This window comes from Pelodiscus sinensis, chromosome 10 (assembly GCF_052426305.1).
Source record: "Pelodiscus sinensis isolate ZL-2025 chromosome 10, ASM5242630v1, whole genome shotgun sequence".
Lineage (NCBI taxonomy): Eukaryota > Metazoa > Chordata > Testudines > Trionychidae > Pelodiscus > Pelodiscus sinensis.
The window spans coordinates 52,308,130-52,330,471 of record NC_143061.1 but is presented as its reverse complement, the minus strand read 5'-3'; the positions used below and the strand labels follow the sequence as shown (position 1 = coordinate 52,330,471).

At 49.0% G+C, this 22,342-nt stretch overlaps 1 protein-coding gene across 3 annotated transcripts in view; it reads left to right on the top strand.

Annotated features, from left to right (window-relative positions):
- The window catches only part of PPP2R3A (protein phosphatase 2 regulatory subunit B''alpha), a 77,736-nt gene that overhangs the window by 45,389 nt on the left and 10,005 nt on the right, over positions 1–22,342 (top strand). For all 3 annotated transcript variants that reach the window (XM_075937375.2, XM_075937373.2, XM_075937376.2), the window contains exons 4-13: positions 1,044–1,147; positions 5,753–5,855; positions 7,726–7,800; positions 10,326–10,412; positions 11,028–11,184; positions 13,142–13,190; positions 13,764–13,853; positions 15,860–16,035; positions 19,790–19,908; positions 22,230–22,336. In XM_075937375.2, coding sequence (XP_075793490.2) covers positions 1,044–1,147; positions 5,753–5,855; positions 7,726–7,800; positions 10,326–10,412; positions 11,028–11,184; positions 13,142–13,190; positions 13,764–13,853; positions 15,860–16,035; positions 19,790–19,908; positions 22,230–22,336 — 1,067 coding nt within the window. The remainder of the gene's footprint in view (positions 1–1,043; positions 1,148–5,752; positions 5,856–7,725; positions 7,801–10,325; positions 10,413–11,027; positions 11,185–13,141; positions 13,191–13,763; positions 13,854–15,859; positions 16,036–19,789; positions 19,909–22,229; positions 22,337–22,342) is intronic.

The window sequence follows — 22,342 nt, the reverse complement described above, 5'->3', positions numbered from 1 at the left end:
TGTTCCGAGGGACCTGGTGTGGGGCGGCAGCAGGGTTGGGGCTCCCCCTGCATTCACCGCGTGGGGGGGGAAGTGATGCAGCATCCTCTGCTCTGCCGTCATCACCCGGGCCTGCTAGGTCATCCCACTTGGCTGCGGTGGCAGGAAACGGAGCATCCCAGCCCCAGCCTGCATGGGAGGTGGCAGCGGAGCGGAGGCTGACACATCGCTCCACTCCACTTCCCTGCAGCTCCTGCTGCTGCAGTGTGTGCACCCAGCCTGCCTAGGACCCCGGGGGCTAACCTGAGTATAGGACAGTTGGGGCAGCTGCTGTGGGGGCCCACCATCCAGTCCCTATGTAGGGGATGGGGCTGCCACCAGCTCCCAGCCCTTTCTGGAGCAGCCCTTGCCGATGGTGGGCGCCCTATGGGGCTGGAGCAGCCCCCTGCCCATGGTTACCGGTGAACCTTTCGTATCCCTGGTCCATACACAGATCTCAGGGCACCGGAGGTTGGCTGATATAACCAGCAGGCTCCAGTATGTCTCTGCTTCCTCAGTTGAATTGCCCAGGAGCGGGAGGCTGAAGTGACGATGATGTCTGGAAAGTTCTGCAGCGTCAAAGACTTTGGCAGGTTTGCTTCTCTGAAGCACCAGCGCTCATGATGCGTGGGAAGGGAGGGGGGCTTTCTAGACCAGCTCTTTGAATTGCATCCAGAAGTAAAAGCCAGGGCAGATGCTGACTTATAATTTGCTATGGGACATGAGTCCTAGCCACTGGAAACTGCCCCTCTCTGTATGCACCATCCGACAAAGGCGGTGCTCTTGCCTGTGTAGCACCATGGGCAGGCCAGGGAGCGGTGTCCTTGGTGGAGGTTGCTTGACTCCGTTGACGTCTCACGCTGGCCTGACGAGGTGTGAGAGGCAGCAGGTCCTGTGTTGCGGTGAGAGCCTGAGTAGGTTGCTTGTGGACAGAACACACGGGTTATATGTAAGTGAGCCCTGTCTGTGACTGTGTTAACATCTAGCCCCCTCTGCTACCACGTGTCTGTGTGTTTGATTTGCAGGTCTGTGGCTGCCCTCTGTACTGGAAAGCCGCCATGTTCAATGCAGCAGGGGGAGAAAGGACGGGATTTGTGTCTGTACGTTCGTTCGTAGCTATGTGGAGACAGTGAGTACAGCGAATAAGAACATCCTTCCTGGGGAGAGGAAAAGGCCAGCTACCCAACAGCCTGCCCTGCTAACACTTCTTCACGCCCGCTTTCTCACCAGCTGCTTCAAATCCCTCCTCCTTCTCTCTGAAGAAATCCATGCTTCAAAATCTACATGGGTTTCAAGTTACCTTCCCCATCACTTGCTGAGTGTGTGTTTCCCCGCTGCATTAATAGGTTCTGCAGCCGTTGACTAGAAGTCACCCATATCTGCTAATGTTTCCGTCTGAAGTACAAAGAGGCGGACACCGAGTCAGTCCTGAGATAGAATCGTTCCCTAGGACACCAGGACCTACTGTGGGGAGGATGGTCCAGTCCAGTCTGGTGACCCCTGTTGGAGGGAGAGTCCCACAAAACTTGTCCATTTGGGTGGAGTGGGGGAGAGGGGGCCATACCCTTTCCTCCTGGCGGCAGAGCCTCTCCTTGGCATATTTCCCGCTTGGGCACTTTGCGTGTTTCCACCCTTGTGCCTCCCTGACCACATTGGAGCACAGCTCTGCAGCAGGCAGTGGAAGCGTATCGTGTCTAATTTGCCATCCAGTGTTGCAACAGCCTCTCCAGTGTTAAAGCTGGTGCTCTCATTATTAAGCCCTATATTAGTTTCCCTTTAGTGCTGGGTTTAAAAGTTGGTTTTGCCTGAAAATTGTCCAATTTGCTCTGCAGCGCAGCAGCATGTTCCTGCAAAGAGCAATTAAAACTCATGCTCTTTTGAGCTCCAGGCTATTGAAAGTTTGCCTTAACTTTTGCTTCGGTATTTCATTACTTCTCCTAAAAATGCTCTTCCCATTCAGTTTTGTCACTGAGCTACGCAAGATGCAATTTCAAGGGAAGAAATAACCAAACATTTAAAGAGTTGTTGTTGAAAACTGGGTCTGAGGCTCCGTCAGTCAAGTTGATGGAGGAAAAATATGGCAACTCAGCATACTTTTTAATCTGTCCCTTAATGGGCTGGGCCTGCGGTGACTGTGTGCTAGGCCTATTGCCTACACTTAAGAGTCACCATCAGAAATCTCCACTTCATATCTTTTACTTTAGGGAGAGTTAACACAGTCCTCTAGGTGGACTATTCTATTTATCCCTGTTTTCAGACTGGTGTGATGGAGCTACTTTGATTAAATATATTGCACATTCTGTGTTTGGGAATGGAGATATATTCATGACATACAGTGATGGAACACTTTATATTCCATCATTAACTAAGGAGGCGCATCTACTACAGATAAACGCTTAAATCAGCCAAACCAGATTACGTGCACCTCAGATTTATAGCAGAACTGGCTGAGGAGTGGATCCTGGTGGAAACTTGAACTCCCAGGGCAGTGTTATGACTGAACACTGCATTTATTTTTCTAACCGTTTTCTATAATTTCCTGTGTTCAGGCATCTAAGGTCTCAGCTTTTAGCAAGTACTTAAACATGTGCATAACTTTATGCACATGGGTATTCCCGGTGCGTTGAACAAGACTGTGCACAAGCATAAAGCTACTCACAGATGAAAATGTCCATCGGCGTTAATGCAAGTCTGTAATAACTAGTTCTTATTAATGCCAAGTAATCACTAGCAAATGTGTTTTAATTTTTGCAGTTCTTGGAAATGATGGAGTAATTTTTCTGAGTGTCTTATTGTTTCCAACCCAATAGCTAGGGAGGGTTCTGCAGCCTGGTGCTTTGTACAGTGTTTCTCAGTCCCTGTTATGATTGTTATCAGTAGTGGCTTAGTGAAAGCCTGAGAATTCTTCATTTTTTGTGCACGTTTTGGTTCTATAGACACCAGTTATTTAGATGACTATGTTAATCTTGACCCACAACATTATGCAGTAGGAAATAGCAAAGACTGGAATAACGTTCCACTCCTCTGAACTAGTCACGCCTCAGAGTCACAGACTAAGATATCATCCTATAGGGCATGTTTCCATTCAGTAAGGCACCACACCCTGTTAGCTCTCCCCGCCACAGCCTCCCTCCCCCACCCTCTCCACTTCCCACACACCCTTGACAAAAGAAGTCTTTGTTTGCCTCTTTGGGGTGATTAGTATGCTAGGGAATTCTGTCAGTCAAGTTTGGCAGCATCCTCAAATTCTGCAGTCTTGGAAAAAGATTAAACTATGGGGGGAGAGTCTAGTAGGGCATCTCGTTGGCTCCCTCGCTAATGGCTACTCAATGTTAAGTGGCCGTGTCAATCTTAAAAGTTCAGAATGACACAAGAAGTGGATGTTGGCAGCCTTGCCTTGATTTGAGCAAGGCTTTTGACACAGGCCCCCATGGCATTCTTGTGAGCAGGGAAAAGTGGTCGAGAGGAAATATTTACAAGGTAGGTACGAACAAGGCCATCCCCAGGGGACTTTGCTGCACCTCTGCTCTACCCCCACTTGCCCCTGCTCCACCCTTTCCCGCAAGCCCACCCCCTGCTCCGCCCCTTCTTTTCCACCTGCTCCGCCCAGTCGCTGTCTCCCTGGCTGCTTCCCCCAAGCCGCCCTGGGGCTGAGGCCGGAACGCTCTGCTTCTTGCTGCCACAGAGAAGCCGCGAGCCGGGGGGGAGGAGGGAGCAGAGCAGGCTGCTGGGCTACTCGGCGAGTGCCGCGGGAGGGTGACCCCTGCTGCTACACCACACCAGGCCCCTGTGGCTCCCATCCAGAGGACGGTTGAAGCAGCCACCATGGGGCCTAGGACAGTTGCTACACACCCAACTGCTCTGAGTGCACAGCTGGTTGAAAGACCGTACTCCGAGTAGTTATCGATGATTCACTGTCAAGCTGGAAGCCGTATCTAGTGGTGTCCTATAATGGTCAGTCCTGGGGCAGCTTAATAGTGTTTTCATTAATGACTCGGATGAGCAGAAAGATTGCTTATAAAATTGGCACATGACACTAACTGAGCTCTGGAATAGGCTGCCAAGGGAGGTTGTGAAATCCCCATCATTGCAGGTTTTTAAAACCAGGTTGGATAAACCCCTGTCAGTGATGATCTAGGTTTATTTGGCCCTGTCTCCATGTAGTGGCTGGACTTGATGACCTTTCAAGGTCCCTTCTAGCACTACCTTTCAATGAGTCTATGAATATTGATTTTGGTGGGCCATATTTAGCCCTCTTACACATATACATAGTGAAATTTTCCCTTTTGCAGAGGGCTAGCAAGAGCCTACTATGCCACGGAATTCCCTCTGAAATCCGCAAATTAGGGCCTAAATGAGATTCAAGTGCCTTGTGCTTTTGCTTTGCACAAAGGTGAATTTCATCCATTCAGAGTGAGAGAGGCAGAGTCATGTTCTAAAAACAAAGTTTTCAGGCAATGCGAAGACATAAATCTTTTCAACTGATAAGGGAAGCTGAAGGTATCAGTGGAAAAAAACTGTGGTCAGTGGAACTAAGGACAATAACAATGAATTTTTAAAACCTATCAGAAACAAATGCAATGCTAACAGGGGTGTAGGTTGAGTATTAGATGGGCATAGGAAAATTATTAATCATGGTGCAGAAAAGTTTCTTCAATAAATATTTCAGTTCTGCATTTGAAAAGCAGCTGGCTGACTTATTTTTATCTTACACAGTTAATTAAACGTTTTATATTCAAACAGTAATTAGGCAGAATATTAAACAGAAAACTGCTAAAGCAAAACATTTTTTTAAAATCACAGGACCAGATAACTTGCAACAAAGAGCTTTAAAAGAATTGGCCAAGCAGGTGATAATCAGGTAGAAGTAGAAAGGTGATATTGCCACTGGATTTGGCATTCGTGAGTCTGTTATTGAATACTGTGGCCAGGTCTCTTATCAACACTTCAAAAAACTGGAAGGTTTAGAAAAGAGCTGGAAGAATGTTATGCAGCCTAGAAAGCCTGCCTTATGTAGAAAGAGATGAGAGAAACTCAATTTTAGATTAATTTATCCTAGAGAAGATCAAGTCACTTCCTGAGCAGTGGGACACCGTGATAAGAAGCACCACAACCATTTCTGTCAGAGGGCTTTTTCTTTTTCTTCAAGGCAGTAGTTGCTATGTGACAGTCATCACAGTTATGGGGCTAACTGTGCCAGTGCCCCCCTCAAGTGTTTGGCCTCTTGCCCCTTAGCTGTCTAAGGCTGGAATCTCATTATTCTTTCACTCTTTGGGCAGACACAGAACACATGGCCTCATGTACCAATTACTTGTAACCCCGCAGGGCTGTCAGGGTTCAGACACCTTCCTTTCCTCCCTTCAGGGTCTTGTGATATTGACCAACTTCCTCCTTTAAACAGAGGTGTTTTATTTAGCAGTTGGAGCAAGACATAAAAAAGAGATGTAAAAAATAACAGTCTATTTACATGATCACATCTAATGTTACACCACCCTACATGCCCAGTTCGACGCCCTTTCCTCTTCAGCTGCACACACTGTACAGAACCAGCCGTTTGCATAACTTACATGGTCACAACAACTTTGTGTAAGTTGCCTAACTCCTGGGTGAAATTTGACACTTGAAATAAGAGAGCCTGACATTCAGACTGTGGCTTCTGATTGCAGTGTCCCCGGAGAGTACCAATTAGTGTGAGTATTTTGTACCCTTATCTCTTTCTCTCTCTCTCCCTTAGATTACTTCAGAGCTGCCATGATGATGCAGCCAAATTCCTGTACCTTTTAGCAAAACCCAACTGCGACTACCTAGAGCAGGAAGATTTCATCCCGCTACTTCAGGTACATATCCCTTGATCAGCAGAACCTGGGTGGGTGAGCACGGGGGAATGGGTTTTGCTAATTTAGGATATTTGTTCGTAACTTCTTCAGTGAATGTAAAGGGCAGGCAGAGCTCTGGATGGGCTTCCAAATAGTAATGTGGGGGAGGCTCATTTATGCAAAACTTTCACTCAACCCGTAGTCTCCAGTTGGGGTAACTGTTTGGAATTAACAGGTAGATGCACTGAACTCACTCAGCATTTCTGCATGCTTGTATCTGCAAATCTCAAACCTTGGGACTGGAGAACATACAAGGCATCGTGAAACAGACCAATAGATGATATAGACTAAAGTATAAACCATTGCAGGTTAAGAGTGCAGATAACCATTATTTAATTTACCTAATCATACTACTACTCCCAGACTCCCAAGTGCAATTGTCAATTGGCACGTTTGCAAAGAATTATGAAAATAAAACACTGTATATGCCACCTAGACGATTACGTATTTATATTCTACTTTACAAATAACATTTCTTTGTATTTAACCTAAGTTATCCTTGTTTTAATTTCATCCCATTGCTTTTTCTTTTACTCTGATGTTCTGTATTAAACAAACATCCCTCTCCATTCTAGGTGTCTAGCTCCTTCAGATATGTGTGTCCCCGTATCATGTCCTGTCTTAGTCTTTGCTTGCCAAGCTCTGTATGTACTTAGCTCTTTTAATCTTCCTTCCATAAATTAGTCCCTCTGGCTTCTCTGGCCATGGGCTCATGCCCTTCCCTGAGCTCCCTTCGGTATCAGTCATTTCTGATATTGTGCTGCCCAACGTACATAAACGTGAAGATGCCTTGAGGGGCAAAATTGGGTCTCTGAGCGAGTGGTTGCCTTCCCACAAACAAAACTGGCACCATTCTGAGGTGGTGGGTGAGACTTCTGGGATGGATTTTTCTCGTGCTCCCGGGCGGCACTTCTTACATTTTTTTCCCCACTGTGCATGTTGCCTCTCCTGACTGACACCAGCTCCAGTTTGCAGCTGCCAGTGCAATCTAAGAGCTGCATAATCCTTTTTGTAGATTCATAGATTCTGAGGCCAGAAGGGAGCCTCTATGATCATCTATGAGACCTTTTGCGCAGCATTGGCCAGAGACTATCCCTGAAATAACTAACTGTTGTAATGTTTCCTGGGCTGCTGGTCAGTCAGGCGGTGGCTGTTCACTGCCACTGGCCTTCAAGGAAGCCATGCAACATGCTTGGAGCCTTCCCAGGATCCTCTTAGAGATGGGGCACAGTCAGGCATGGAAACATCCACTTGCCCTTGGAGAGGCTTGTAGTGCAGGCCTGTGGTGCTTATGCCGCCGATGGAGGTATTGACTGGCACTGGGTATTTCCTACAAACCACACGAGAGTGTATCTTTGTGAAAAGATTTAAAAAAGCAGCTTTCCCCGTTGTTGGGTATTGCTCTGGAAAGACATCGAGGAAGGGCTGTGCTTAGTCTTTCAGAAGAGGACTTATTTCTGATGCATCAGTAAGACAAATATCAGTATCTGTGAGGAAATAAAAGGGAATTTGGGGCGGAAAGAGTTGTGTGGTCCAGGTAACTCACTTTTTTTTTTCTCTACCTCTAAAAACGAGTTTTCATCTGCTCAGTAATTCTTCCTTTGTTTTTCTGTCTTTAAGTAAATCAAAATGGCTCAGCAGGTGCGTATTGTCCAGAAATGCCTGTACGTTAGTTTTAAAATGGTGTAACTTTCGTTTCTAAATGCTGCCGTTGCCTTTTAAAAAGTGCCCCAGAACATCACATTATAAACTCAGTCATTCTTAAACTCCGATTACAAGGAGTAGAGAAAAACACCTTCTTGTTCCAGTTTCACTTGGTTTTGTCTTTCAGGACGTGGTTGAGACGCACCCTGGCCTGACGTTCTTGAAGGATGCTCCAGAATTCCATTCCCGCTACATTACTACGGTAGGGTCTCTGGGTCTCTCCACCTTGCCCTGCGATCCCAACCCTCCCCCGTTTTACAGTCTGTCACGGTTCGTGAGCAAGTGTTGTGAGGTATTTGGAAAAGCATGTGTGTTTACCCAGGCTGCTAATGGTGGGCTATTGTATTGTACCGTTTTGGCATTTCCTTGAGCTGCAGGTTGGATTTTTTTTTTTTTTTTTGGCCGCTGTCCTGACAACAGGCATCATGATAGCGAAGGAAATAAGAGTATGAGCCTCGTGCCTAACCACTGGACCACACAGTCGTTCCCACCCTCTTTGGCCTAGTACCTCATGCCCAGTGTCACCCAGCAGACCTGTTCAGAGCCAGGAATAGAGTGCCCAGGGCTAGAAGGACAAACAGACCTGCAGGCACTAAGTGTGTGCATGAAATGATAGCGTAGGGAGGAGGAGTTTAAGTTAATTGGGAACTGGGGAAAGTTTTGGAAAAGGAGTGAAATTGGCTTTCTAGCGCATGAAATTAAAAAGGTGAAGAATGTTTTAACTAAGATAGACAGCTGACATCCCCTAGAGATTACTTTATCAAAGAGGGACTCTTGTATCATAGTAAAGAGGAAAGGGCAAGAAATTGGTCAAGTACAGCTCTGCACTAGTGAGAACTAGTCAAATGTAAAAGTCCCCATTAAAACGTGTGAAAGCAAGCAACTGAGTATTGACAGAATGTGCCAGTGCTTTTGGGCAAAGGCTAGAAGTCTGAATGCTAAGATGTGTGAACTGGACAGAGAGTGCCTGGCAATGAACCAGGATATTGATATAATCGGCGTCGCAGAAACTTGGTGAAAGGAGGCTAATCAATGGGACATGGTAATAACATGCTGGGATGTACCGACATACAGTCCAGACCAGTGGGAAGCTGTCCCATGCCTGCCCTGGAACTTGGGGTACTTGGCTGCTGCAACCTGGACTGCTCACACCACCCACCAGCATGCAGGTCACCCCAGATATGTTTGTGTAACTGCAGCCTGCCAGTCACATTCTGGCTCTTGCCAGCTTGGGTTTCACTGCTGGGTGACCCCAATGCGTCCCTAGTCCCAGATTTTCCCCCAGAAATTTATGTCCTGTACTGTCCAGCCCTCCCCGGACAGTCCAAATATATTAACTCTGTTGTTCCTTTAAGGGAAAAATACACCATCTTACTACCTTAAGTGGCGTTACCCAGATACTTCAGTTTGAACACATTGGATTAGATAAAACAATAAAACAAGTTTATTACTTACAAAGAGAGATTTTAAGTAAGTACAAGTCAAGAGGCATAAATGTCGGAAATGGCTGAAAGGAAAAGATAAAACATGTTCGAGTGCTTGATTGAACAGACTATCTTAGACCCAAGCAGCGTTTCTCAGCACGTGCTTGCAACAAGATTACCGACCAAACTCTTCAGATCAGGACCCCTCGCCCAGAGTCAATGGCTATTTCCTTTGCTTTTTCAGGTGTAGTGAATGCTATGGGCAGAGAAGTGCCTTGGATTTCTGTCCCTCTTTGTTATCATTTCAGTCCTCTCCCTCCCCCCGAAACATTTCCATCGGAGAACCAGGAGACCACATGTCTGTGCGGAAAGATATTCTCTGCTGGCTTTTTCTCATTTGTTTGAGCTTCCTTCGTGTTCCTTTCTTGATGGATAACTCTGTTTACTGCTTATATGCAAATTAAGGAAAGCCGATACTCCTTTCTTTACAGCAGACCTGTTTGCCGATTTCTGCCTAGCCAGGGGCTGCGAGGTTCGAAGCGTGTTAATGACATGATACGTTGGAATCTTATAACTTCACATATAATATTGCCACACATATTTTATCGGGACAACACAGACCAGCAAATTATAGGTTCCAAATGATATCTTGCAAGGTGTATTTTCTACAAAGATTTTTACACTTTGTAGGGAGTGAATAGAGGGATCTATTCCATCACACAGGATACGAAAGGAGTAATGGGATAGGTCACGCTGATGGGGTGTTGCACCCTAGCTGAAGGAAAGTATGGTCAAATGAAGTCAGAATCTTAAATGAATCAAAGTGTAACCTTGATGTCTATAGATGGAAATTCCATGCTTGACGAACAGAGCGTAGCAGTAGGAACGTACTTCTGACCTTCTGACCAAGATGGCAATTGTGAAACACTCCCTGCCAGATTAGAAAGGTTAGAAAGGCACAGAATACAATAGATAGCGCATGTGGTCTTGATAACATAGATACACAGGCACAACCACACACAAAAATCCAATGTGTTGGGGAAGAGTCAACACTGCTTTGGTAGAGTGAAGTCATGTTTGTTGTTAAAAGCAAAATTCCTGTGGGTGAGGTTAAAGTGGATGAGTTTGGCAATGCCTTTGGGCAGATATCTGATGTCCATTGTCTTGTAAATCCAAAGGGTAAATTGCTTTTTTTTTAATCATTGACTAAAGCAAGGGAATATGTTCACTCAGCTTTATGAACTGATGTAGTTTAGACACCAGATGTCTTTAAGATTTCTATTCATGTGTTTGCTTTTTGCAGGTCATACAGAGAATATTCTACATGGTCAATAGATCTTGGTCTGGGAAAATTACCCTAACAGAGATGAGGAAAAGCAACTTTCTGCAAGTATGTCCTTAGCCTTCTATTCTGAAATATTTGTGTTCCTATAGCCCCCCGGGGCTCTGGCTACATTTAAAAGGCAGAGGCACGGCAGTTGGACTGGCGCGAGCGGGGACTGCCCCGGGCCCCGCTCGCGCTGTTTCCCACTGTGTCTCTGCCTCCCCCCACACACTCTGAGACAGTGCTGGGGGGAGCCGGTTTTCAAGGGATGCGCCCCATTTCCTGCTGAGATTTGAGACTCTCAGAGGCAAATGTTGCTGAGTGTCTCGGGTGATGGAAGGCAGCGTGTGCAGACGCTGGGGCAATTGCAGGTGGCTGTTTGGTTCCCTCTTCCGCCCCGGTGGTGGTAACAGGACTCTCTGGGGATGAGAGTTGTTCATGCAGACATCCATACTCTCATGTGGGCAGCTCCATGTGCGAGCAAGGGTGTCTGTCTGTCGCTGTCCCTCTTTTCTCAGTCCCTCGGTAAATCATGTATTTGCATAATCCGAATCAGCAAGCGCCTGGGAAAGAGGTGGATTAGTTCCCAACGTGTATTTCCCCCTCCGTGCTTAGACAGTTGCTGCAGCATCTCCCTGTCTAGTTTAGAGTTAACTTCCCATCCCACTTGTGCCATTTCAGACTCTTGCCCTTTTGGAGGAAGAGGACGATATAAACCAAATCACAGACTACTTCTCCTACGAGCACTTCTATGTCATCTACTGTAAATTCTGGGAGCTGGACACTGACCACGACCTCTACATCAACCAGAAGGATCTGGCTAGGTACAACGATCATGGTGAGTTGCTGCGCCAGGCCAGGGCATGGGCTGGGGATGGTGGGAACTGGAACCTGTAAGAGCTGCAGGAAGCTTCCCTTGCTGGACTTCACTTGGTGCTAATTGACAGAGCCATTCCTAGGGCTAGGGGAAGGGGTGCTGCAATAGGCGATCCAGCCATCCAGCTCCGTGGCCAGTGGCTGCAGGGGGATGATGTAGCTCAGCAGAGGAAACAGAGCGTAGCTGTAAAAAAATAGCAAGAGGGACAAGCAGCTGGCTCCGGTTGTTGCCGCGAGTGGAAGGCGAGCGGTTCAAGTGACAGTGGAGCGTGGGGTGGGGGGAATAGCCCTGAAGAAGCTTTGTGCCCTGAAAACAAGATCCTGAGAGCACAAGGAGGTCTCTGGCATGAGGGCAGCTCCTCCATGTTCTGGCCCTAGCCACAGGGGTTGGGATGGTCGGCCACGACGTGTTCTTATGCAAGTGTAACCCACACACCTAGTGGGGGGATTGCTGGCCCATGGAGTGGCACTTAGACACTTACAGCGAGAGAGAAGAATGAGGGCGCTCTACAGCTTAGCTGGGAGCCAGCTGGCTTGATAGCACAAGCTGTAGCACAGTGTTTCTTAAACTGTTTAAGACCGAGGAACACCAAACAATAATTTTTTTTAATGTGGAACACCAAGGACTTTTTGTTGAGCAAACAAAAAAGGACCAGGGAAAAGTTGTTGAACTTTCTTCTCTGTGGCACACCTCCGACTGCCTCGCAGAACCCGGTGTGCTGCGGAACACGCTTTCAGAAACATTGCTCCAGAGCCCCCACTCGTAACTGCCTGCAGGCGGATCCGAACCTGGGCCCTCTGCAGCTTAGTGTAGGAACCTCTGCAGCTTGAGCCAGCTGGTTCGAATCCGCCAGGTGGTGATTACGCAAGCTCAGGATCCCAGACTCCTTGGTGGTCCTCCATGAACCCAACAGGAGCACCAGCCGCAGCCCACACGTCTTCCACATCCCCCGAGGCAGCACTAAAGCACAGGCGCCTTGTTCAGGACAAAGCAACAGCAGCCCCCAAGGAAAGGCACCAGGGAGAGAGCTCGTCTGCACAACATAGCCTCAGGCCGGACACGAGAGTCGGGAGCCAAACGCCCGGCCCCTCCAAATGCTGCTCAGCCCTCTCTGAATCTCGCTGCCCGGTCACGTTTCAGATGCGTTTAACCCTCAGCTTTTACCCCGTCGTAGGGCACTAGCCTCCCGCCTCCTTATTCATTCGCCCAGGGACCTCTGGCTCCTCTCCCTGCGTGGTCTCAGCACTAACCCAGGGGCCTGCCGGGCTCCAGGCCTGGGAGGGGCTCTGAGGCACTTCCTCTCTTGGCTGGGGGAGAGGACAGGCTGCTATGGGCCTTGTGGCTCCATCTGGTTGGGGGGGAGGGGGCGCAGCACGGCCTCATCCAGCCTGCACTTCGCCTGATCAGCTGTTTGTCGGCTCAGCGCGGCAGCCATGTAAATTTAAATGAAGCGGTGATTATTTAAATCGCCGCTTCATTTTACTATGTCTGGTAGCCTAATCTAAATGCCTCTGTCGCCAGAGGCATGTAGTCTAGACGTACCCTAAACGTGCTGCACTAGCCTTCGTGCCACAAGTCCTCCTGTCACTACGGCAGCCCTTGCTCGTGGACAAGTCCCAGGGGTGCCAATAGTGCTAGTATGGCACGCTCCTTAGACCTGGATGATCCGGAACCGCCGTGTTGTGAGGAGACGCTAGTTTTGTTGGGGGGAGGGGAGGACACAGGAAGTGACAGCGCGAGAGAGAACTGAAATGATTTGTTGCTGCGGTGTAAGGCTGGGCTGGGCTAAAATGGCTGCTGGCCAGCCGTCTGGGTGTGGGATGGCGCCTTCCCACACACTGAGCCCACCACAGAGCGCTGAGAGACCATGAGGCTGACCGTGCCTAGGTCCTGATGCTTCATTTTTCTTCATTTGCAGCTTTATCAACCCGGATTATTGAGCGGATATTCAGTGGCGCAGTGGTGAGGTACGGCAGAGCCCTCTGGCTGGGGAATGAAATGGAAGGAAGCAAAAACTAGAACAGGAGCCGTGTCAGCCTTCGCTGGAAGTGCCGGGTGTTCTCGTATGGTCCCCATTCCCGAGGGAGGGCAAAGTGCTAGCAGTGCTGTCGTGGGATAGAGCCAGTTGGAAGGGGGGGCACTGGGTGATATTAAATAACATCCTGTCAAATTAGCACAGTCCCACACGCACTGGGCTGTGGGAGAGGCGGCGAGCGGGAGGGGGGGGGTCCTAGCCCTGTGGCACCGTCAGGAAAGCATCATTGCAAAAGCTCCTAACTGCTCTGGGGGAAGAGCGTCAGAAGCCCCTTGGTCTCTGCAGGGCCGGTAGGGACCCGAATGCAGAATCTGCTCTCCGGTGCGCTCCTCCCCCGAGCCAGGCCCAGTCAGTGGGGGTCGGAGGGGCTGACCAATCCCAGGCGCTCCTACCGGCCTGATAGAACAAGCGAGGGTGTTTTTCAGGTGTGTGGCGATTCCCAGCCCCCCCCAATGCTGCGGGCTGGGTTCCTGTTGTCACGGCGCGGGCGCTTTGTGTCTTGCAGAGGCAGCGACGCGCAGAAGGAGGGGCGGCTGAGCTATGCAGATTTCGTGTGGCTCCTCATTGCTGAGGAAGACAAAAGGAGCCCCACAAGGTAGGACTTGTGGGAAGGGCATGGAGAGAGACACGCGGAAAGCACAGGGGAGTGGGGCCTACTGGTTAGTGCAAAGCCCACTGCAAGCCGGCTCCTTGCCAGGCAAGTCAGGAGTGGTCCTGCCGGATCCCCCGTGCAGAGAACTTACCAATGGAAAACTGGGTAAAACCAGCCTTTGCTTTGCCTCCTTCTCTCTAGCCCCTGGACTTCACTAGGGCCCCACAACTTCCCATCACGTCCTGCTCTGTCCTGCCCCATGTTTGCCTCAGGAGAGATGCAGCGATGGGGGGAGGAAGAAGCTCCAAGCCGTCGTTAGCACCACCAGGCAGACCCTGCTCTTGGCTTCAGCATGGCTTATGCCTGGGCCCGGGGCAATGCCCCCGGCTACCACAGCACCCCTGGACAGCAGCCATAACTGCAGTCTCGGTCCCCACACTGCCAGCCCAAGGGCACCCAGTCCCCCCCTCCTCCCCAAGATTTAGGCCCAAGCTGTTGTAGCTTCACCCCCAGCTGCCCCATTCGGCGCCGCATTTCACCTTCCCCAGCAGGGCCCGGCCTGGCCTTGCCTACGGGCAGGGCTAGGTGCAAACGCTGCCAGCAGGCACAGACCCGCCAGCTGTTGTGGGGCATCAGGGAGGCTTTTCTCTCAGGCATCGAGGTTGCTACATGAGGGGGGGAGGCCAGGGCACCAGAGAACCATCTTGCCCCCCCCCCCCCCCCCACACCTCCCATGTGAGCCCCCACCCAATTTTGTATAAGGACCGCAGCCTGCCAGCCGCCTTCTGCCGCCAGGCCAGCACCGGGAACACACGCCTGTCTCTCTGGTTTCTCTGGGCGGGGACCCTGGTTTCTGGGGCTCTAAAGGGTGCGGATTGTTTTAGGGGGGCTGCTTATCAGAGAGGTGATTCCTGCACTGAGCTCTTAGTGCGAGTCAGTGACTTGGGTGGGTGGGAGGCTGGTGATAACGAAGGGGGAGGCTGGACTCTAATCCCTGCCCTCTTGCCACACCGTTGCCCTCTTGTAGGAGACTTGCCTCGTTCTGACCCGTTCTAGCAGCGGTGAGGGTACAGGACAGGCCATTCAGGCGGGATTGGGCACTGCGGTGACTGCCTGGGGAAGGGTGGTAAAAAGCACAATCCAGGGAGCCCCTGATTGAAGACAGATGTGTGAACCAGTCGGTGTGGGAGAAAACTACACCCCCCCACCCCATTCTCCTGCCTTGTGTCCATCCACTCTGAGCCTCATTGGGTGGATTAGGACAGCGACTGGGGATGAGGAGCGTGAACTGGCTTCCCATCAGTCCTGCCCCAGAACTGTCTCTGGCAAAAGCCACGGCACGTGAGAGCTTTGCCTCTTGCTCGGAAGAGCCCAGAGCACGAGGTGAAACACTCAACCTACGCTAGCTCCTGCCGTCTGTTCTCCAGCAACTAGCCTGTTCTGTTTGAACAACCCCATCTTGGGCTAGAGCAGAGCCCGTAACACACGACACAGCAAACATAGTGATTAGGGGTGGAAGAGATCGCAGGAGGTCTTCTAGTCCAGTGTTTCTCAACCTTGTTTTATAAAATACCCCTTTAAAAAAAATTATAAGTACCCCCAGTACCTACAGTTTTCAGACACACGCCATTTTTTCTACCATTGCAACACATTTGTTTGAACAACGTAATCGTAGCCTGGTAGGCGATGCAATTTTTGGGTGTAAAAAGTTCAAAAATAATAAAACACTGTAAAACAAAAAAATTCAGTTGTCTCCAAAATTCAATTGTCCGTGTACCCCCAGACGTCTCTCGAGTACCCCTGGGGTACTCGTACCACTGGTTGAGAAACACTGAGCTAGTCTAACCCCCTGCTCGAAGCAGGTACAACCTCAAATCATCCCCGCGAGGGCTCCTGACGTGGTGATTGTTTCACGCTCACACGGCTCCGCTCTCCGGTGCCCCAGGTAATATTGTTGGCTTCTGCACCACTGCCAACAGGAAAAGACGAAACCTCTTCTTGCTCCTTAGCATTGAATACTGGTTCCGGTGCCTGGACGTGGATGGGGACGGTGTGCTGTCCATGTATGAACTGGAGTATTTTTACGAGGAACAGTGCGAGCGGATGGAGGCCATGGGCATCGAGCCGTTGCCATTCCATGACTTACTGTGCCAGATGCTGGACCTGGTGAAGCCAGACAGGGATGGTAAGAGCTGCTGTCACGCCCACCTCCTGGGGGTGCTTAGCAAGGCCCGTGTGCTCTTTGTTTGGATTCTCTCCCCACTACACCAGCCTCGCCCAAGGCTGTGCTAAACGTTGGGACGTGGGAGAGAAGAAGGTTGCTTGCCCATCCCGGCACAAGCGGTAACAATCAAGGGCTTGGGAGGAAGGGATTTATGGTGACTAATTCTTGCTAAATTACCGGGGCCACTTCTTAAATTTATGATGCAAAACAAGCAGGAGTTGGGTGACATGTATCATAGAGGAGAGTAAATACATAATGGGGGGGGACACTTTGGCCAACTGATGTTCTCCTCTGATACCACAAAGAGACGTAGGGCAGCCCCCTAGCCCTGCAGTGAAATAGTCCAGGAGGTAGAAGGGCAGCGCTGATGTTTCAGAAGCTGGTGGCTGAGGGTCTAAAGCTCTGTAAGGCCAAGTTCTGGGCAGGACTTGTGCACCTGGGTGTGCAGAGAGGGGTTTGCCCTAGCCGGGCTGGAGGACGCCAGTCAAGCCATTCTGGGCCACTGTGCAGCACCAAAGCCATCCTCTCACACAGCCACACAACAGGGCTGCGCAGAGCTCCGCAGTGAGCTCTGCGTGTGGTGGATGCTCCCTGAACAGTCCCATGCAGTCACTGCCTTAGGGACTAATTCTTGCTAAATTACCGGGGCCACTTCTTAAATTTATGATGCAAAACAAGCAGGAGTTGGGTGACATGTCTCATAGAGGAGAGTAAATACATAATGGGGGGGGACACTTTGGCCAACTGATGTTCTCCTCTGATACCACAGGGCTCTGCTCCAGGCAGAGTGAAGGAGTGGGGAGGGGAGGAGGAGGCTTCATTGGCTGCCTCTTCCTCAGCAAAATATCTCAGCTGCTATTGATCAGAAACTTGCCAATGGGAGCTGAGAGATTTTGCTGAGGGGCAGGACAGAGCACAAAGCCTCCCTCCTAGAATAGAGCAGCCACATTGAATGCGGCTGTCGCTGTCCCTGACCTGTGCTGATCTAGCTCGCTGACAGCCTCTTGCCCACCCCAGACTCTCATCCGCTTCACAGTACCACTGAGGCTGCTGCTGCTTCTGGCTCTGCCAGAAGCATTTACCACCCACCCTGTAGACTGTCTCTCAGCAAGCAACCCCACTCAGCCCTGGTCTCTGTTTTCAGAGCCCTCTGGTCTCAAGGAAAGCACCGTCCCCATCTTTGGCGTTCTCTGAGCATAAGGAGCATCTGGCCCATACAGCTGTATGGTCACTGGTACAGCTTGACTCAGCTGCTTGGCAGAGCACCCACAGCTAGCAGCATGTGTTTCTACTTGGGGTGCACATCAAATTTATTCCACATGTGGATGGAAAAATTAGAGGGAACATTATGGGTGCAGCTAGAAGCCTTGTAACATGCAAAGATGGAGTCTTGAGTCCCATTTTAGCTAGTCTGGGTGTATGGAAAGAGAAAATCCCTTCCTTCTCTGGTCTGTCCCTCTGAAATGGGGGCTTAAAAGGGCCCTTCTCTTCCTGTGGCAGATGGTCTCCTGAATGCAGCCATGGACCATTGAGCACCCATAGGGACAGCACTTCTCTTCCTTTCCTTAGCCCAGATAAAAACTCTCACAAAGTGCCTGTGGGCAAAACCCCGCTCGGGGAGGGATAAAAACATCACCCAGGAGGTCAAAAGACACTGTTTCACCCTGTAGTGGGTGAGCTGGCATTCACAGGGTCCCCACCCTGCTGCAGTAATGGCAGGCTTAGCACCTGAGTTAACCTGCTTCAGCTGATGTGCTACCCTCGGCCTGAGTGACAAGCAAGAACATCAGACCAAAACAGTCCCCACCAGAAAGTTTAGCACAGCATTAGAATCCAAGCTCTGGCATAAATTCTGGCATGCAGTGGTTTTACAGCCTGAAGGGCACATTATCGTAATCCGCTCTGGCCAGCTGGATTGCACTAGCTGTAGTAGGAAAAGAGCCTGAGAACTAAGCTCTTGCAGGACCGGCTCTCAGAATCTGGCAAGACCAGGGCTGATGGGGCAGAAATATACGTGTTTAAGTGCTAGCCAAAGAGTACTTAGCCAAACATCCTGATAGCAAGAGCTACCCAAACGTCCTCCAATCAAAGATGGTCAGAAAACATTTCCCAAAGAGCAAGACACTGACCTTTCCTAAATGATACGCTCGGAATAACAGTACAAATTAAATATATTTAAATTGAACCATCCATGCCTAAGGTGACATGAGAGGGGCAGCATGAACTTGTTTGTATGAGGGTATAAAGGGGTCTGTCAGAGGGAGGCTCTTTCATTCGAGGGGGAACGAAAAGGCCTGCCATTTGCCACGGTGTGTCCTTTAGCACGGGTGGGCAGACCTGTCTCAGCATCCTTCTAGAATTGGCCCGGTGCTGCTAATGTCCATGTTTGACAGTAAATCCGGCCTGGTGCCTTTGGATCTTGTGGTCATAAAGTGGTTTGCTCAAGGTCGGCCCTGCCAGCTGTCTGCACGGGGTTGGGGCACCGCACAAAGAAAACACAAACACACGCACACAGCCACACACATCTATCAGCATCTCACCCCATCTAGCCATTCCTACAACAGGCTCCTGCAGTCTTGCTCAGCTTGGCTGTTACCTCTTTTAGCGAGAGACATTTAATCTTCATTGAAGGATGGAAAATCCACCCCCACCAATTAAATAATGGATAATAGTATTTAAAATACTGTTTAGATTCAGTCTTGCTCAATGGGAGGGGGAGGGTTAATTAAAAAGTTCTTTTGTAGGTATCAAAATATAGCCTGTATTGGGACGTTCACAGCAAAACTGCACCTTCAAATCACCTTTACAGTTGAAACAGCCACTATTCAGCCCCTTGTCCTGGAACGGCGGGATTGGGATGAGGTAATCACACGCATCTCCTGAGTGTAGGTGCAAATAATCAACACAACAGGAGGAACAAGCCTTACACTAAACAAGGCAAAAGCCACAGACAGCGAGCAGCCTGGCTCATGGCCAGCTGTAAGATGATTGTCCAGCAACACATGTTGCTAAAGCACTGATTAAAACACCGCAGCCCTGCACTCAGATGGAAAAGCAATGCTGGCCACTCTTTTGGCTGCGATTCATGAGTGTATTTAGGAGCAAAAAGTAAACCTAGAGAAAGCCCCAGCACAAAACACAAACAAAAGCAGCCTGCAAAGCACCAGCTGGCCTTCAGCGGGTAATCCTGAACCTGAAACCAAGCCAGCAAATGTCAGTACCAGCCTGGTAAGGAGCTGTTTACAACAGTAGCCTGTCCATGAACATGCGTCAAATACGCCTCATTAGGGAGCCTACCTGAGAGGCTCCCACAAGAAATACAAAAGTGGCCCGATTAGAAACAGCCTGAGGCAAGAAAACCACAGTGGACCCATTGACGTTGCAGCACATGCTGGCAATCTCTGCATTGGTCATGCAGAATGCGGAGTGTAGTGCTAACAGGCGCTGGGCCCTGAGCAAGGGTACAGCAGAGCCCAAGATGGGCCCTACTAGACAGGCATGACAAAGCCAAATGCGAAACAGTCGCAGGAGATGCTCGCCTTTGGTCCAGGCCGGATGGCGCTGTTTGTTTACGTAACAAACGGGCATTGGCAGCTTGAAAACCCAACACCTGCTGGTGGCGGTATCCCAACGTAGAAACGGCTTGTGCTGCCTGAGGCCTGTTGTGCAACTAATTAAGAATGTGCCACTAAAATAGCGTGTGCTCTTTCGGCAGGAAGGGTGACACTGCGAGACCTGAAGCGCTGCAGGATGGCTCACGTGTTCTACAACACCTTCTTTAACTTAGAAAAGTACCTGGACAACGAACAGCGGGATCCCTTTGCGATACAGAAGGTACAAGGCAGGGTCTCCACACATTGCTGCTCCAAACCTTAGTATGGGTGACGTTTAGCTTGTTGTATGTAGCGAGACAAGCAGCAGCAATAGCAAGAGGGTGGGAGGCGAAACTGGACGAAGCTGCTCTGAAAATACACGTTGGTCTTGTCCGGTGTAGCTTTTAAGTGAGCAATCCATCCGCTGCACCCGCTCTCTGGCACCAGAGAGGAAACGTCGCTCGTTCACAGACCGTGTTTGGGTATAAGGCCCAGGGTACAATGGTTTGTTCTGCCATTGTATGGGGGAGGGGGTTGCTGGGCTCTAGTGACAGGCCCCTCACTGCGTTAATTGCTCCACCGCCCCTTTGTCCTTTGAGAATGCTCAACCTCCGCCCCTTCTGAAGGTTCTGCTCTACTCCGAGGGCATTTCCCCTCTTCACCCTACCCCCACCAAAAAGTCCTTTGCGGGGCAGATTGCACCAGTGTGCCCAGGCCGTTCATGTTCAGATTTCTGACAAGGGTTGGGTTTCAATTGACAGTGTCAGGCTGTAGCTCACTAGTAGAAATTGTAAGAAAAGATGTTTCTAGGGTGAAGATAGGACAGGGTATCTCAGGCCCACATTGGTCATTCACAGACACCAAATTTGGCACTATAAGAATTAGGCTTGTCAATCACAGGTAACTCAAGCAATTAATGTAAAATGAATGAAAGGAAAAAAGTCATGATTACATACCACTTTAAATTATACATATTCTTGGATATTTTTCTGCATTTTCAAATGTATTGATTTCATTTACAACAACAGAATACTAAATGTACAGTTCACTTTTTGTCTTTATAGTACAGCTTTCCCGTGGGAATGCCTGCTCACTCTTTCAGGTGACACTGTAAATAAGCAGGCAGTACTGTCTTACAAATATAAACAAACTTATTTTTCTTAAACAAAATACAGGACTATGTAGCACTTTAAAGACTAACAAGATGGTTTATTAGGTGATGAGCTTTCGTGGGCCAGACCCACTTCCTCAGATCAAATAGTGGAAGAAAATAGTCACAACCATATATACCAAAGGATACAATTTAAAAAAATGAACACATATGAAAAGGACAAATCACATTTCAGAACAGAAGGGGAATGCGGGGGGGGGGGGGAGATTATTTTTCTTAGTGATTGACTGAACAAGAAATAGGACTGGTTTTACATTGTTTTCTTTTTGAGTGCAGTTATATAACAAAAATATTAACTTTGCATTTGTAAGCTGCCCTTTCGTGATGCAGAAATTGCACTAGAGTGCTTGTATGAGGTGAATGAAAAATACTGTTTCTTTTGTTTACCTTTTTACTTCATAAAAATTATATGAAGTGATCATTGTACACCTTTAGTACTCTGTGCTGTAATTGAAAGTGTGGGGACTATCCAACAACATTTATAAATACATTTAAATTGGTAGTCTGTTATTATGTAACAGTGCAATTAAAACTGATCTATTGCAGCTATTTTTTAAAATCTCAATCAATGTTTTCAATTGTTTGACAGTCCTAGCAATAAGCTCATTGCACACACCCTAGGTGAACACCAAATGCCAAGGCAAGCCGAGTAGCTGTGCAGAGTTTAGGTCACTTGAACTATTGTACAGCTGGTGTTCCCCTCTATCTAATGAAAGTGTCTGTTTTGGGTACGTCATTATCAGTAAGAGACTCTGCATTCCTTCCCATCTGTATTGGCTCCTGTTGTGTGTTTACATGGCCCCTGACACCTCTGCCAGCATTGCACAGACCCAGTGTGCCAGATTGATCCAGGACCTTGAGCTGTCCAGGCCCCACTGCTGAATTGCTACCTGGGGCCAGCATCGTATGTTTCTTGAAAAGCTCATCTGGAGCGAAAGGCCTGGCCCAGCTCATGCCTGTTGAAGAATGCTCTAAGCATACTGCCCTTGTGCTCCAAAGAAGCTGCCTGGTTGGTTGTAGGAGCAATTCAAAGTAGTGTCAGTGTTTTCTAAAGCCTGGACTGATCTGAGAACAAGTCCCCGGGGGGGAGTTCCCTTCCTCTTACAGAATGTCCTGCCAGAGAAGTTCAGATTTGCAGTGTTATTCCTGCTAAACATTTTTGGAATGCCATTGTTCACGGTGGCTGTCAGATCCACCTAGATCTGAGTTTTAAAGCCTAATATGAAATATATAATTTCTATTCAGCCCTTTGCGTAAAGAACTCGACCAATCTGTAATTTAAACCCCAACAGCAAGAGTTGCAGAAATGCTTGTGGTTATAGAGGGGGGAGAAGATTTTGCCAAACTCGTTTGTAGACCCGTAAGGACATTTCCTTTTCTGATTTGTTCAGGATGTTGAAAACGATGGGCCGGAGCCCTCAGACTGGGATAGATATGCTGCGGAAGAGTATGAGCTCCTTGTTGCTGAAGAATCTGGAAATGAGCAATTACAAGAAGGGTAGGT